At 52.0% G+C, this 17,684-nt stretch overlaps 1 protein-coding gene across 11 annotated transcripts in view; it reads left to right on the top strand.

The window, feature by feature from the left end:
- Positions 1–17,684, top strand: part of MSI2 (musashi RNA binding protein 2) — a 394,191-nt gene that overhangs the window by 300,949 nt on the left and 75,558 nt on the right. For all 11 annotated transcript variants that reach the window (XM_040497036.1, XM_040497042.1, XM_040497044.1 and 8 more), the window contains exon 8: positions 13,007–13,089. In XM_040497036.1, the coding sequence (XP_040352970.1) occupies positions 13,007–13,089 (83 nt within the window). The remainder of the gene's footprint in view (positions 1–13,006; positions 13,090–17,684) is intronic.

Here is a 17,684-nt window from a genome sequence, read left to right as displayed (position 1 = left end):
GTTCAAAATCCACTAAAATCTTCATTAAAAAAAAAAAAAACAGTTTTACATTTCTGTTTCCAAGTTTTAAAAGCCTCTGGAGGATGAGAGCCTTCGTAGGCTGACCCAGTTATATCCTTTTTAGCAACGAAATCACAGAAGGATACAAATAGTTTGCAAACATTTGTTTTCCTGGTGCTTTCTCTACAGCACAAGTTTCTGTTGACAGGCAGGTTCCTTCTCACCCGCCGGGCTGCCCCTTGTCCCGTCTGATCAGAACGCCTTTGGGGGCTTGGTGTGGCTGCTGAGGAGTCTTGCTGGCAGAGAAGGGTCAGCTCGCCATTTTCTGTCCGTGGCATGTGCTTGTGTTCTCGGCATTCCCCACAGTCGGGGTGTGTGTGCAGTGCCTATTTGCTCCTGAAAGCCAGATCTCACCATCTATACAGCCCTTGACTGGGCACACCTGAGGGGCATCAGGTGCCAGCCATGCCTACAGCAGGTGAGTAAATGAAGCGCCACTCTGACCTCACCCCCTTCGAAGCATTTTCTTTTTCCTTCAGTGCTCTGTAAAATACCGTCCAAGACCCAAGTCTGTGATACACGGCTGCGTGGCTCCATGGGCACTAAGACCATTGATTGTGTCCGTTTACTAAAATCAGTGAGGATGAAAGTATTTTTAATTTTTTTAATGTCTATTTTTGAGAGAGAGAGAGAGAGAAAGAGAGAGAGACACGGAGCACAAGTAGGGGAGGGGCAGAGAGAGAGGGAGACACAGAACCCAAAGCGGGCTCCAGGCTCTGAGCTGTCAGCACAGAGCCTGATGCGGGGCTCGAATTCACAAACCTCAAGATCTTGACCTGAGATGAAGTCAGCCGCTTAACTGACTGAGCCACCCAGGCGCCCCAAGCTGAAATTATTTTTAGGTGAAAAATAAAGATTAGGCACTGTGCTTTTTCCCTTTTCCCAATGTCTCTGGACCCTAACTGGACATCTGAATCACCTGGGGCAACTTGAAAACGTACAGATGCTCGGGGGCTACCCCAGACCTAACTCAAGTCTGAGGGAGGGGCCCAGGCAGCAGTTGTTTTTGAAAATTCTCCTAAGAGGTTCTGATGTAGGAATCACAGCTGAGAGTCATTGTTCCAGGCCAGTGCCTCTCAGGTTTTAATTTGCATAAAAGTCACCTGGAGAATTTGTTAAAATGCAGGTTCAGGTTTAGGAGGTCCAGGGTGGGGTCTGAGACTGCATTTCCTGCAAGTTCGCAGGCGCCGATGCTGCTGGCTGGTGTGGGTCACCGTGGATAGCCGCCTCCTGCCCCTTGCTTCTCGGCCCCCTTTCCCCCTCCGCCCACCCGGGACCGTTGTCTGGACAGCTGAGGAGCAGATCTGCCGCCCCAGCCAGGCCGCCTGGATGGCTGCTCTCAGCTTCTTGGAGAAATCTGGCCTCCAGATGTTAAGAACAGTTCTTTTAACGGCCAAAAAAATAAACTAGGCCAGCCCCTGCTCCACGGTGAATAAGCGCGTGTGTCTCGTGCAGAGGCACCGTGATGGGCAGCTGCCCGCCCCCAAACTGCAGGCAGGCTTGCCGGTGGCACGGCCAGCTGGAGTCACGGAGATGCGGGCAGAGATGACCCCCCCCCCCACCGCAGGGGGCACAGAGGGGTGGCACGGCGGGCACCGAGCCAGGGCTCTGTCAGTTGGGACTATTCTGAAACCATACCTCATAATAAAAGTCCTATAATTTGTGGTGGCATTGAAAACCTGCTTCCAAGTGGTGGTGTTTTGATGGAGTTCTGGAACCTTCTCTGAGGCCAGTGACCATTCCCCGATGATGTGTCAGAAGGGAGGCAGGTGGGCATCTTGAGGAGGCCCCTGGGGAGGCTGAGGCTTTTCTGAGGGGTCCTGCGTCCCTAGTGGGGTGAGTTGGGGCAGGGCTACCTCCGACCCTTCCTTTTTCAGAGCAGGTTTTGTGGTCTGGGTCCGCCCCACCTTCCCCTCGTCTCCTTCATGCTCCCTCCTCAGAGGACACCAGAGAAGCCCCCTCTGCTTGTTCCACAGCAGCCAGACTGCAGGCTCCCTCTTAGAGCAAAGGCAGGAGCAGCGGTCAGGGCAAGGGCCAGCGTCATCACACTCAGGACGTGATTTTTGTTTTTACCCAAAAGGATGCACTGTAGGGTCTTCTTAAGTAAGAAGACTGGGAATTTGTCACATGATCTGTTTGACCTCCTTCTGTCGTGAATCTCTGTTCCCACTGTGAGAGTTCGTGAAGCACCACAGACATCTCTCTGACACCCCTCTCAGATGAATTTTAATAAATGAGGCTCAAGGCAGAGGGCCAGTAAATACACATGGAGACAGAGGCTGGGATAGGAAAGAAGCCATAAGAAGTCTCTTTTGATTGGCGGGTGAGGACAGCTAACCTCTCACAAGTGTTTCCAAGCAATCCTCCTAGCTGGTGAGGTAGATTTATTATTTGTCTCACGGAGGATACTGAGGGTCAGAGTGGTTAACTAACCTGCTCAAAGTCACACAGCCAGTTATTGCTGGAGCCAGGATTTGAGCCCAAATCTACCTAGATCCAAAGACCAAGCCCATTTACACACACACACGCACGCGCGCGCGCACACACACACACACACACACACACACACACACACACACACACACCCCCTCCTCAGGGGGCACATGAAGATAGTTGAAACTCACCTTACCTTCCAGTGAGCTCACTGCATGGGTGGGGCCACAGGGTATCAGGAAAGGTGACAGGTTTGAAACCCACTCTTTTGGGGAGAGCCTGGGGCTAGCAACCGAAATGCCCCTGTGGAGAAGAGCTTCCAGCCAGTGTCCCATCTCTCCTGAGCTCAGAAAGCCCAGGAACTTAGAAGCCTTGAAGGACACGTTCTTACGGGTAGCCCATCGAAGCCACCCGAGGCTCTGCAGTTTCCAGAACAGACGTGGAGGCAGCGCGTCCTCGTGCCCTTGCTCCAGCTGCGCGCACGACCTCAGCCTCCTCCACCCCGCTGGGCGCGCCCTGCAGCCCTGGCACCTTCTGCCGGGGTCCTGATCCGAGCCAGTTGTCTAGCGATTTAATTTGGTGAATTTACCACTGCGTCCCAGAGTTTATATTGGCACTTAACAGCAGTAATATGTGTCTCTCTCGCCAAGAACTGACTATTTTCCCAACCAAGATGGAACACCACGCACAAAAAAATAGGTTTGTGAACTAATCTGCTGTCCTGACAAGTGTCATTCACAGAATCACTGCTACGGAGCGCACTCAGAATGAAATGAGGTGGGGGTTGTCTGGCCTGGATCACAGGTGCATTTTTCCCCTGGGTTAACAAGAGTCTGGGATGAGGCACCCCTCCCCTGCAGCCGCAGGCGCTTTCAGACCACAGGATCAGTACTCATGGCAGGTTCTCTCGAAGAAAAATGGTTTAGGGATGGTGGGAGGGGTCTCTCTCCCTCCACCCCACCCCTCTCTCCCTCCCTTTTATCTCTCCTCCCCTCCCTCTCTTCCTTCCAGGGTGTTTTTTCACCTCACCACCACCCCATTGTAACGTTCTCTAGACATGCATATAATTTCCCAGACTCCAGGAGGTGCTCCCCATCAGTAAAGTTAGACATATAGATATATGTACCTCCCACCCCCTGAGTACCCGTTTGGAATTCTAACGTAGAACTTAGTTGCTTTTGTATAAGGATTTGGTAAACCGCTAACACCCCTGGGGGTAGAAGCAAGATCAGTCATTTACACTCTAGTATGAACTGGTCTCCATCCCTTCTTGAGTCTGGGACACAGATGCTGCTTCTTTGCCCCAATCTCCCCCTACCTTGGATAAGGGCTGGCCATGGGGCTTAGAGGTCCAGCTCTCCATGAAAGGGATATCAGAGGCTTCTTAAAACAGCTTTTGCCTCTCCCTTTATGTTTGAGGGAAGCCTAGAGATCCTCTCTTCTTTTGAAAAGTTCCGGATTCTTTTTTTACCGGATCCCTACTCGACTCATCCTGAATTGGGAAACATGGAGCCGAGTCGGGCTTGGGTGGCTATCAGAATCACCAGAGAACTGGTTAAAATGCAGATTCCTGGGCCATGTCCACAAAGCCCACATTTAGGAGGCAGGAGAGCCCCGGAGGCTGCATTTTTAATAAGCCCCTCGCCCATCAGAAGGCTGGCATAGGACCACATCAAGAAACACTGGTGTGGGAGAGCACGTCACTTTTCACTACTGGCCTGGTTTATGGTCTGGAGGCCTCCATAAACAGTCCTGAGGTTACTTGTAACTAAAGCCTTCGTGAGATGCGTGCTGGTTCATGGTTGGCATCTGAATTTTAGAAAGTTGACGCTCACATTTCAAGGTCGGGTGTTGGCTCCGGCACCCTTGGGCTGAAAAGGAGAGGAAAGTACCTTTCCAATGGAGAAATTGGCTCCCCTCTAGCGAACGCCACCGACATAGCTTAATATTAATTTAGGGAATTCAGTCGTGTGCAGTCTCTGCGCAGTAGATTGGAAACCTGATAGTGCGGTTTTTGTCATCGGACTTCCCACACACCTGAGATCGCTTCCCTCGCCGGCCCCGAGTTCCCCCGAGGCGCAGGTGCGAGCTGGCTCTCCAGGTCCCTTTCCCCTCCTGATTACGCGGTGTGTGGGAATACTGGAGGCCCGTGTCGATTCTCACCGATCTATGCCTCGCCCGCGCTCGAGCCACTTGCAATTCCCCACAGCCCCAGCCAGGCTCTGCGAGGCAGAAAGAAATATGACCGGGCAAGTTGAGAAAATAAATTAAACCAAGTGTCAACTTTTCTTGTTTCTCTCCTCATTATTAAGAGATGGAATGGGGCTCGTTTATCAAGCAGGGGGAGAAATTAATTGACACGGCTTTAATATCATGATGTCTGGCGTGTCTGGTCACATTCCTTCATTTTTTGGAAAGGCATTTTATTATAGTTTACAGCAACCAGCTGCCAAACTACTGGTGTAAACGAGGAAGCAGGTGCACGAATGATGCCACAGCGGAAGGGCTGTGGTGCCACCCTGAAGGGGCCAAAGCGGAAAGGAAAGGCCAGCTTAGAAAGGGCCCCAGAGGGGCAGCCTGTTGGCTTGTGTGGAGGAAGAAGGGTACGGGGCAGGTGAGAGGGACGTCAGCAGACCTCTTGAATTCAGCCATCTGCCTCCGGTGGCCTTTTGGCCCTGAGAGTCTTTGTTCTGACCAGCCCCGAGGCTGCATCCTGCCTTCATCACGGGTCAGTGTGCCTGCCCCTGTTCTTTGTTCTTAATCAGTCCAGAGAAGGGAGTGTTTATCCCTCCAGGGCGGCTGACTCATTAGGGAGGCAGTTTGCTGCACGAAGTCTCCAGCCTGACAACCAAACCCTGTTTCAGGCAGGTCTGTGGGCAGGGGCTGGAAACGTTCAGAGAAGTCACTCACCCTGTGTCCATCCTACACTGGCTTAGGAGCGCGCCGAGTTGTCTGTATGAGAGTCGTCTTCGTCGTGTGCATCTGAAAAACCTCAGTTTTCCCTTCCCTGCCTTTCTGTTGACGGCTGCAGCCGGCTCAGGCAGCAGAGGAAGCGGGCAGGTAGCTGGAATGGACGAGCGCGTCTTCCCCGCCTCACCCCCTTACGCTCCTTCTGTTGGGTTGTTAGGATGAGGTGCCGTTGCCCATTGGGTAGGCGTTCTTGTAGGGAAGTGTGACAGGACAGGCTCCTAAGAGCCAGGTTGCAGGACAAGGTCAGACTCCTGATGTAGAGCGGCCCGCCTTCGTACGAGGAAGTCCTTCATCTGTAAAGTAGGAATGTTCCTGTCTCACAGGAGGGAGCTGTGAGGACTGAGTTAACGGCCACCCGATAAACTCAGGCGAGCTTTCTCTTTCTCAAATTATCATGAAGAGTAGGGGCTGGAAATAAGTAACCACCTTTGGGATACCAGACGTTAATAATTGAACGAGTCCCATCCCTGGCTTGGTGGGAAATGACATTCTTATGTTACAAAAGTCCAGATTACCGCTCGGGTGTGAGAGCGGACGCAGCTGGTACTGTCACCCCACCTTTTGCCAAATACCTCATGTCTGAAACGCTCAGGAAACTCTAATGACAACTCCGAGTGGATTTCTCTAACATCCGGGTAACGTGCAGCCAGTGTCCCAGGGTGGCAGTCGGAAACAAGGCGCTTCTCTTGGAAAGGCAGCTTGTTTTTCTCTTGGAACAGATCCATCTTCCGAGTTCTATGTTTCCAGGGCGAAGCCAGGGCACGTGAAGCCACCCACCCTGCCACGGCAGCTCATCTCTGCTCCTCTTGCCCGATGGACGCGTGGGGAGGGGGGCTCAGACTTTCTCCATCCAGGGTTCCGGGAAAACCCCTGGAGGCAGATGAAACTGATTCGCCAAACCTGCTGTAGCCCATGCTCTTCTGGTGACCCAGAAATGTTCTGAGCTGGGGATGGGGAGCACAGCCCGAGATGACAGGTCGCTAACTGACACACAGCTAAGTGGTGGTTGACCCACAGAGCATGTGAAGCACCATGCCTCGTAGCCCAGGCTCTTGCCCTCTCGAGCCCTAGGGCCACCAAATCCCTCTTGAACACTTACTGACCCAAGGAAGTCCCTGACGTCCTGCTCTGGCTTAGTAGCCACGTGTCACCAGGGATGGGTCATTTAAAACAATGCCAAGCAGTTGAGCAAAATGACGATGGCAGAGCGTGCCCCACCTCTCGCGGGGTTGCCATGGAGACCAGGTAGGATGATGTATGAGAAGCATTTTGAAACCAGAAAGTGCTCCCCACGCCCAAACCCAAGAGACTTGTATTTATACTGAAAGCAGCCCACGGGTCCTGCCACTTCCTCCAACACCGGGTTATTAGCGAGAGGGGGAGGTTGCGTGAGTTATAAATATACTTGCGTACACATACCTCAAATTCCTCATGGGATATTCTGAATAAATTTGACAGTCTGGGTTTTTTTTGTTTCCTCCCTCATTTTTTTCCCCGTTAACCAAGTGTGTTAACTCAAGACTTGCATTGATTTTCGCTGAAGATGCATTAGGCACCACACGATTGCCTATTAGTGTTCACTGACCTATATGGTAAGAGAAGAAAATTATTTTGGGGGCGAGGAGGAGGCCAGTCCCATCTTTCCCTCCCTGACCTAAAAAGGAATTCTTTGTAGGTTAACTGTCAGATGTTCCCCAGTACCCCCATCTGTAGCAGGTCATTTTCATTGTGAGGTATCTCGTTTTCAGATTTCTATTCTCTCTTTCTGTGTGTGTGTGTGTGTGTGTGTGTGTGTGTGTGTGTGTGTGTGTTCTATAGCTTTGTATTATTCAAATGAATATTCAGTTTTGTTCATTTGAATAAGAGAGGGGGAAAAAAGGTTTGACTGTTAAATGCTTATCTCTTAAATAGAGCTTTACTTGTTACTTTCCAATAATAGCTTCATTCAGGAGAATGCTGGAGAATTTCATTTTCAAATGCGCCCTGTCAACTCCTACCCTATTTGTGTCCATTTTAAACCCTTTTTGTTTGGAGCTTCATCCTCCCGACCTTTTCTTCGTGCCAGTTTTGCTGACTCCTGGGGGCCCTCAGATATGGGGGTGCTTCGTGAGAGGCTGGGCAGGTGTCATTTTGCTGATGACAGGTGAGAGGGTCCCTTTGGTGAACTAGCCTGCTGTCCCCCAAATTTTGACCCTTCGACACTGCCCCCCACATGGTTGTCAATCCCTACGGTTCCTCTTTGTTCTGAATGGCAGCTTGAGTGACTTTAAATACCTACAGACTTCTCTGGCTTCAGGGTGGTGCCTCCCCTTAGGATCAAGGGAGATGGGAAACCGAGCAGGGGGGATCACAGGGACACCCCCAGAGGGCCCTGATGGAGTGTGAGCCCTCGTAGACTCACCATGGATCAAACTCCTTGCCTTGGCTGGGACCAGAGTAAGATGCCCTGTGCCCTCCCCCCACCCCACCCCATGCATCTGTCTGCTTCTTTTAGAAGCCCAGAGAGGTGAAGGGACTCTCCAGGAATACACAGCTCATTATTTGGTCCTTCCTTTTTTTTGAGCAAGGATAATTCCGTGTCTCCTTTACCTGGCTGTTATGCCTCTACCTGGTAGGCTTTCATGAGCTACCATTTCTGATTCTCTGCGGGGCTCTCTTTTGGAAAGAAATGGGAGGAAAGTAATCAGTCCTTCCTGCCCCTTCTCAGGAAGAATCAGACTTCCTGAGTTTCAGGTAGGATCTGTACATCTGGCAGACTGTTCAAAAGACTACGATGCCTTGAAAATATTATGCTGAGTGAAATAAACCAGACACAAAAGGACAAATACTGTATGATTCTACTTGCAGAGGTACCTAGAGGAGAATGAGGTTGCCAGGGACTGGGGGAGGGACAAATGGGGAGCTATTGCTTGCTGGGTACAGAGTCTCAGCTTAGGATGGTTAAAAAAAAAAAAAAGTTCTGGAAGTGGATAGTTGTGACAGTTGCACAACATCATGGATATACTTACGGCCACTGTAGCATACACTTAAAAAATGGTTACAATGGTGAATTATATATTATGTACATTTTTACCCAATAAAAAACTTAATTTCAAGAAAGCAAAAGTCTTGGATGTCAAAAAAAGGATTTTTCCCACCCACCACCCGATCCTTCCCAAATTTCTAACCCTGCTGTCTTTTCACTCTGTTTAATTTATTTGGGGGCTGTTCTCCACTGAGTTACTAATTCATCGTAAATGGTAATGCACCTCTGAGAAAAAAAATGATTATATGTTAAGGAATAACATTTATTGATAATTAAGTGTTTCCTGGTTTCTCTGCTTTCTCAAATGGAATAAATAAATATTTTAGACACAATCAACTTTGTTTTCTCTATCCGGGCCAAACAAGGTTGTCGAAACGATATAGATCTTTAAAATACTGCAAATGAGTCTTGACATCACTGAATTGTTATGCATCCAAGGTACATAGGCTTGAAATCCAGACTCTCTCCTTTGATCAGGAAAATCATTTTTGTGATACTCGAGTTTTGAGTCCTGTGGGGTTAGGGAAGGGACCAGCAGGGAGAATATCAGAGTCAGAATTTGAAATGATGCAGCGAGTCCTGCCCCCACCCTTCCTGATGCAGTCTGCATTTTAATTCCTGTCTCCTACCTCTGTCACACCTCTCCCCGGCTCTGAGTGGTGGCACAGAGTGGGAAACTGGCGATACAGGGAGCCCCGAATGATACTGGGCCTGGAGTTCAGACCGTGGTTTGCACAGCGGACCAGGAAGGCATGGGTTGAGCAGAAAAGCAGCTTCAGTGGTGGTCATCTCACCATCATCACCCCAACGGTGACTTGACTTACCCTGGGCACTGTTCCAGGATCAAGTACCTGTGCTCAGCAGCAGGCTGGCTGCAAACCAGGCTGTCCTCTGGCTTGTGGAGCGGTGCCCTTGACTGGCACTGGCTTCGTGTTATTTCCCAGTGGCACTGATGGGTTCGGTTCATTTGTCCACACTCTGTTACCTTCTATCCAGAGCACATGCTTGGCCCGGCAGGGGGGGGGGTCACGTGTGACCCACCTGTGTGAGGGCGGCGAGACCTGTAACCTGGCTGTACTAGCTTCTTGAGGCTGCTGTTAGAAATTTCCAAAAACTGGGTGGCTTACAGCGACAGAAACTTGTGCTCTCACAGTTCTGGAGGCCGGATGTCCACACAGGAGGTGTCAGCACGGCCACGCTCCCTCTGAAGGCTCTCAGGGACACTTCCCTTGTCACTTGCAACTTCTGGTGGCTCAGGTGTTCCTTGACCAGTGACTGCATCACTCCAGTGTCTGCCTCCGTCTTCACATGGGTTTCTCCCCTCTCTGCCTTCTAGGTCTCAAATTCTCCCCCCCCCCCTCCTTTCTCTCCTAAGAACACCTGTCACTGGGTTAGGGCCCGCCCTCATTCTTGAGATCCTTAACTTAGTATGTTTGCAAAATCCTTTCTTCCAAACAAGGTCCCATTCATAGGTTCCAGGGGTTAAGACGGGGACTCATCTTCTGGGAGTCACTGTTCAAACCATTACATTCATCCTCATTTGCAGGGAGGTTTCCCCTGAGTACCAGCCCGTCCTGGCTTGCGTAGGCATTCACGTGTTGGCGGGGTTTAGATACAGGCTAGAGAGGTGACCTTCAAAGACACATGAATGTCGAGGTGACCCGCAGGCTACAAGCAAGGGTCATGAGGGAGGGGCGAGATCCGTTCGGCAGAGACGTTCTCCTTGAGTGGGAACCTCAGACTTGTGTCACTTAGGGAGCAAATTGCTGTAGAAGAAGGACGTTGCCTTGCTGACCTCTGCATACTCAACCATGGAGCACGGGTGGGAGCCTGCAAATGCAGAAGGAAGGGCTGAGTCCGTCTCGAAGGGAGGCAGTGATGCAGAAATGGTTCGTTCATCCAGCCACCAGCCCCTCAGCACTCTCTGCGTGTGAGGGGCTCTGTGCATCCCGGGGACCCAGAGTGAGTGAGGACCCAGAGTGAGTGATGCCCCAGCCCCGTCATCGTTCTTGAAGCCCCGCTAGCAGATTCCCCCATCATCTGCCGTGTACCCTTCCCTCCCCTGAGCACCTTTTGAAGGGCACTGCAACTTAACCCTTCTTGAGGGGCCCCTAGCATCTGGGTCTAGGAAGGTGGGCAGGAGAGAGGGGGTTAACCAAAATGATGCAGGTCCCCCGTGTGCTGAAGGGGTCCCTGCCTGGGTGATAGGCTTACCTGGTGGTTTTCACACTCCTTTGAAGGGGGCATAGGGAGCCAACACACCAAAGCCTGAAGAGAAATTACGTGAAGGCTGCCTCTGGGCGTGGCTCTCGTCCTGCTCTGTGGACGACGGATGGACCCCAGGGGCCAGAGAGGAGGAGACGCCCAAATGAGGGAACCCAGAGAACGGCGTTGTCCCTGTCTCTACGGGGACCTGGTTTGGGGCTCAGGGTTGTACACGTGGTGAAAGGTTTTTTTGTTGGGCCTCATTTCCAACAAAACGTCATTGTGCCTGAGGACCCAGCCTCTCCAGGATGATGCTGGGGAAAACGTGCCAACTTTGAGCCTCTGTAGCACATACTTATGTCCCCCTGATGGTACATCTGACCCTCAGCCATTCGTGTCTACAACAGGCTGGGATGTGTGCTGTGGAAACACTGGCCTGGTATTCGGTGCATAGTAATAAAATATATATCCTAATGAAGACTGTGACTGCCATTTGTGTGGTAGTCCCAGCTCCCTGTTTTGCTGGAAATTGTTTCAGAGTAGACAGTGGCTGTTTCCATTCCTCTCCCTAGGAATTTTCTAGGTCCTACAGCAATGATGTAGGAGATCAGTGTTTCATCTGCCTGTCCTCTGCTGTTTCTTAGAGAATGTGGTGGTGGAGCCGGAGAGGAGAGACATAGAAAGGACCGGAGAGATTCCCTCTCCACCCTGGGTTTCCAGGACCCAAAGTCAACACACAAGCTTGAAAAGGAAACACAGTCCTGATAGAAAAGTAGCCATTTTGATTTTCATGTTCCTGGTTGGTGGGTCCAGGTTTGTGTTTGGCCAGGCTCCTATCTTTGGGGATGGCAGTGTCTTGGCCAATTTGAGCTGCTATTGCAAAGTACAATAGCCTGGGAGGCCTATAAACAACAGAAATGTATTTCTCACCATTCTGGAGGCTGGAGGTCCGAGATCAGGGAGCCAGCATGAGCAGGGTTTTGGTGAAGTCCCCCTTCCCGGTATAGAACGGCTGTCTTTTCACTGTCCTCACACAGCAGAAAGCAGACAGATAAAGCAGGGTCTCTCACATCGTTTATGGGGGCACTAATCCCATTCGTGAGGCCTCCACCCTCATGACCTACGTGCCTCCCAGAGGCCCTGCCTCCTAACACCGTCACCTTGGGTTAGGATTTCAACACGTGAATTGGGGGGGGGGGGGGGGGGCGGGCACAACCTTCAGTCCATAGCAGAGAGCCTTGCAAATCCTGATGGGCGTGGGGGCTGTGACCTGAGGGGTGGTCAGTGTCACCACCTTAATCTGCAGGTGCGCAAAGCTCAAGGCGCAGAGTGGGGAAGGGGCTTCCCAGGATGACACATAAGTTCATACGTGCAAGGTCAGGTCTGCTGCGACCCCCCGCACCCCGCATTAGGATGTCTGCACCTGTTGCATGCATTCCCCCCGGTGTTAGTGCTCACACTATAGCCGCGTTTCATCTGAGGCGGGGCGCCGTCCTGTGAGTGGGTCCATGTGTTAAAGCAGTGCTTTCCGAGTGGGGTCACAGATGGGGCAGCATGCTGGAAGGGCGGGAGGGGCAGTCGAGAGCGACTCAGGATGCTGAGCAGCGGTCGCCTGCCAAAATTCTTCAGTACAGCTTGTCTAGCAAAGCCGGTCTCCAGCCGAGTAAATACAGTGGATAGCTGACGGGCTGACAGCAGGCATCAAACAGTCTTAAACTGCCCCAGATCCGCAGCGCTTTGGAAGCAGCGGTAGAAAAAGGATGCCTGCGCAGAACAGAGGCCTGAAACTTTTAATAGTTTCTTCCAGGCCTCAGGATGTCCTGATGAGGTATTAGAGGAAGTAATTCAGGAAGAAAAGGACAAATAACCACCTCCGTCTGGAGGCCGACCCAAGGGCTGGCCATTCCAGCACGGAAAGGGCAAGCGTGGCCCCGCAGTGATCCCCGCCCCCGCTCTGGGTAGCCCACCCACCCGCCTCCACACGCACAGAGCCACAGGGGCTCTGACCCTTGTAAATAACAGACAAGTAAATTTCTTGTTTGCTTCTGGGCAAATGTAAACCACACAGCGCCCGCCGCGGGGGGGGGGGGGGGGGGGTGAAATCATTAACTTTTCCTCACTGTCAGAAGGGTGCTCGCTACAAATGAGAAGTCATTTCCTCAACCTGGAGGCCCTTCCCAGGGATCCGGCCCCCTACCCTCAGATCAGGAGCCTGTCACTGCTGCAGGACATCAAAGGAAAACATGTAGCCGGCCAGAACTGAACTCACCACCCCCTCTGTTTTTGTGTTTTTGTTTTTCCTTTTTCCTTTAGGGTTTGGCTTTGTCACGTTTGAGAATGAAGATGTTGTGGAGAAAGTCTGTGAGATCCATTTCCATGAAATCAATAATAAAATGGTAAGTTTGCAGGGGTGAGGCTACCATGCATGCGATGCCCCCCTTTCCCCCACGTACACACCTTTGTCTTGCACACTCCTGTAGCCCACGTCATCATGCTGGAGGGTGGGCAGGGCGGGCACCTTCTAAGACTCTGACGGCTCAGCTCTGGGAACGGCAAGAGTTGGCGAACTTTCAGCGAAGGGCCGAGGGATAAATATTTTCAGCTTTGCAGGCCACGCGGCTGACTGCCACAGCCTCTCAGCTCCACTGTTGAAACGCAAAAGCGTGTGCAGACAGTACCGCATGAATAAGGCTGTGTATCAGTAAAGTTTTGTCTATGGACACCGACACTAAAATCTCATGCAGTTCTCACGTGTCACAAAATATTTAGTTTTGTGATTATATTTTTACCATTTAAAAGTACAAAACCGTTCTCGACTCTTGGGCTGTACAAAAGCCCGCGGTGGGTGGGTGGGGGACCACATTTGGCCTGTACGTTCTAATTTGCCAACTCGTGGCTTAGGATATGTGTTGGCTGTTTGGCTTGGCTTTTTGAGGGGGCGTATCTTGGGTAGGAAGTTTACCACCCAAATTTGTTCTCTCTTTGGGCCCTGCTGGGCAATTAACATTCTCCCTTTCTGATCAACTGGCTGGTTTTACCCTCATGAGTGCCTTCTTCCATACCTCCATTTGGCCCTTTAAAGCTTCTTTTCCTGGGAAGGCACCCTCAGCAGGGAGGAGGTGACGACCATGGCTGAGTTTGGGGAGCCAGAGAGGCCTCCAAGAGGAATGGCCACCAGAGGGTGCCATACCATGTACTGAATGTGCACATTGGCTGGCTCCAAGTCTCAAATTCCTTCAAATCGAGTAGGTGGGTGCGAACCCCCCTTGTTGTTGGTTCCAGAAATCTGGGAGCTCAGCAGGTGTTTCTGGAGCCATCAGCAGGACCTTTGGAGCCAAAATATTTTGGTTGGCCAGCAAAGCCTCCAGCCCCAAGAGAAGAGGGAGGGCAAATTTGTTTCACTTGCAGCTGTGACTTTGATATTTTCTTCCTTTAGTCAAAACATTCCTTGCTTCTGAAACATGCATTCAGATATGCATTGTATATTGGTCTGATATGTGTTCGCTGACTTTAAATTCAATAATAGAGCTTTTAGTGGGGATAAGATCAAAGCAGTCTGCTTAGCATGTGGTGCTACAGGCCTGATTCAATATTTGACTTGCTAATTTTTTCCCAGGGCACTAAAATAATATTGTTCATATTGTTCCTAGCCATCATATGCATCTGAAATGAAAACACTGGATTTTTTTGCATACTGTAGGTTGGAGGTGTCAGCTCAGGCATTAAAATGGTACTGGGGAGATAAGTGTGTAGGAATAACACAGGACCCTTCATAGACGTTCTCTGTACCCCCTCCCCGCAAACTCGGCACCTTCCAGTTGGTACCTCTCTCTTTTGGTAGGTTGCTACTTGCTGTTTTTAAAACTATAGAGACGGGGCTTGAAAGGAAACCTAACTCTGGTACCCAGAGGCCTTGTTTCTCCTAGCCAGGCTCACTGTTGACCGGCTCCGCCGAGGGCCGCTTGGGCAGCGGAGAGCGAAAGAGGCATCCGAGAGCACTGGCAGGCACCTTCCCATCCTGCCAGGATTTAACAGCTCATCGGGAAGGCCCAGTGTAGACTGGCGAGAGACTGTGCTATGTGCTGCCTTGAATGCGTATGGGAGGCCCTTCCCTATAGATTGCTTTTGAAACAAGCCTGAAGCACAAGTGAGAAAGGGATTTATTCTCCTCACTGTTCCAGTGGGGAGACTGAGGGCCGGGGGATCTGCCCCAGGGCTCCCCAGGCAGTAAAGGAACATAGGTCTTGAGCTTACTGGCTGCCAGGTGAACTACACAGATAGTTGTTTTGAGCTTGGGGGTGTGAGGACAAAGTCCCAGATGACACAGGGGGATGGTCAGAAGGTAGAGTTTCAGTCCCAGCAAGATAACCCCTGGCCTGGCTTGAAGCAGGAGACGTTTGTGGCCCTCGTCCCCAGTCGTTTCACATCTGTCACCCTCTTTTCCACCCAGCTAGAGGCTGACTGTGGTAGGTACAGGGAGTTGTGTTCATCCTATGAGGGTTTCTGTTTTCTCTTGAATCTGGGGCTCGTACTCGTTCTTTACGGGGATAAGCAAAAACGGAAGTAGATAAGAGGAGGGGGTGGGTGCGGAGCGGTGAGGGTCGCACACAGGCTTGGAGGTGTCCCTGCAGTTGCCCAGCCCTGCTCCACACCAGTCACCGGCTCTCAGGGGGGATTTTGAGGTGCTGGAGGAGGCTTTGATAGATCAGGAGGCCTCGCCGAGCTCCACGGCAACGGGGCCTGTGGTGACCGCCTGGTGGGGTCGCCGGGCCCGGGGGAGGTCTGAGCACAGCGCCTCACAGGCTCGGGCTTGATAAACTTGAGCTCTTGCCACCAGCCACGTGCTAGTCGCTGAAAGGACCTCTCCAGCAAGCCGTCCTTCCCTGAAGAAGCCTGAATCCTGAATTGCTCTGGATTCCGTGATACCGGTTTCTACTCCTGAGACCCACGGAAAAGGAAATGAATGTAAACCGTGCTATGGGCAGAATTCAGATGACGGACTGGAAAGACCCTGAGAGCTCAGACTGCCAAGCAGAGACGCAGACGGTTGTTAGAAGGTCCACAGGAGTGTTTTGTCAGCCGGACTGTGTGTGACGCTGTAAAGACCCAGCTCCTGGAACCCTGGCCATCTCTGTGAATTCTGCAGGGACAGGTTACCACGCCACCCCCAGAGTGTGCCTGAGCAACCATTTTCTCATGTTCACAGATAAGAAAGGTCTCACCGCAGATGAGTCACAGAGATAGGACTTGAGTCCCCATCTGCTCCTTCTTAACAGTACCCCTATGGCTGGCACTCAGTGGGCCCTGTGTCGGTAACTGTGGAATGAAGAAAGGATTACAAGAGGGACCATGTGACAGGGAGGCACGGCATAATTCCCAAAGCCATTTCCCATCTGATTTGGTTGGCGAGTCTCTGGGCATTTTTAAAAAATGAGGGCCCTTCCCCGGCATCTGAGAGCCAGCCATCGGGAAGCTGGGATCACGGGAACTGGCCCCCATTCCCGTAGAGACCCTCCCTTAAGGAGGTCACCTCCATGGTGGTGGTGGCAGGGCACGACCCTCCTGCACTGAGATCCCGCAAACAGCCAACATTTTTTAGTGCTACCTACATACACACTCTGCTGAGAGCTTGCTTTAGGCACCTCTTCTCTCACATGCATTCTGCTGTAGGTACTGATTATTATCCCCATTTTACTGCAAGTGAGCAGTGAGGCAAAGAGAGAGGGTGAGCGATTTTCCCAGGGCCAAACACCCAGCAAGTGGCAGCACCAGAGTTCAAGCCCAGAGAGCTAAAGTCCAAAGCTCACATTTGTACCTAGTAGGCTAGTACCCCTTCCAGGCGTAACGGGACTTTAAAGGCCCTCTAGCTGGGCTACAGTCTTCCAAGACCCCTGACCACCCCTCCCAGTCAGCCGGGTCATAGCCCACGGGACTCCCATGTTCTCCTAAGAGAAGGGCGAAGATGATGGGCTCACCCAGGGCCAGATTCCTGGCTGGGGTGAAGGACCAGGCTTGGGCATGAGGGGTCCCTGTCGACCACGACAGATTTCCACGCCTCTTCCCCCAGTGCCCCAGAGGCAGGTGAGCCACGGGTCTGGTGGCGAGATGGTGTGGGGCGGGGAGGGTGCAGGGGGTGGGGGGCAGCTGGCCGCCACCTGAGCTCAAGGCCCAGCCTAGGAAAGCCAAGACTCAGCCCCTTCCCCTTCTTGGCACGGATCAGAGCGAATCGCAAACGTGGCTCTTTATCAATAAACACACACATGCACCTGCGGAGCCACCTGGTGACCCTCCGGAGAGGGCTTCCTCTCTGGCCACTCCGCAGAGCCCCAGCGTGGCTACAGCTAGCCACGCCTCCCGCCACGTGCCCCTGATTGAAGCAGCCCCCCCCCCCCCCAGCAGCAGGGACACTTGTTCGATTGGTCACCAGCCAGCACAGCCTCCCAGAGGCCTCCTGGCGAGCGCCTCAGCCATGGGGAAGGAGGCAGGGGTTGACAGAGACCTGCTCCAGGCATCCCTGGAGGGCCGGCTCAATCCCCACCCCAGAGGGGTCAAGAGGGCCTTGCTGGGTGAGAACGTGGGGTCCAGTATGAGGGATGCAAGGGCTCCTCTTCTGACACCTGATTCAACAGCAGCACATTGGCATCCGCTGGGCACTGTAACAGCGTTTTACGCACACTTGGTCACCGTCCCGTTTTACAGAGCGGACACTAGATAGAGCTCAGGGTAGTGAAGGGACTTCCAATAACCCATGGTTCTTTTTTTTTTTTTTAATTTTTTTAAATGTTTTTATTCATTTTTGACAGAGATACAGAGCGCTAACAGGGGAGGGAGTGAGAGAGAGAGAGAGAGAGAGGCCCAGAATCCAAAGCAGGCTCCAGGCTCCAAGCTGTCAGCACAGAGCCAGATGCGGGGCTCAAACCCACGAACCGTGAGATCATGACCTGAGCCAAAGTCGGACACTTAACCGACTAAGCCACCCAGGCGCACCGCC

This window comes from Herpailurus yagouaroundi, unplaced genomic scaffold (assembly GCF_014898765.1).
Source record: "Herpailurus yagouaroundi ecotype Mexico unplaced genomic scaffold, PumYag 189, whole genome shotgun sequence".
NCBI lineage: Eukaryota > Metazoa > Chordata > Mammalia > Carnivora > Felidae > Herpailurus > Herpailurus yagouaroundi.
Note: the sequence above shows the minus strand (reverse complement) of the source record. Positions and strands in the feature narration are given on the sequence as shown.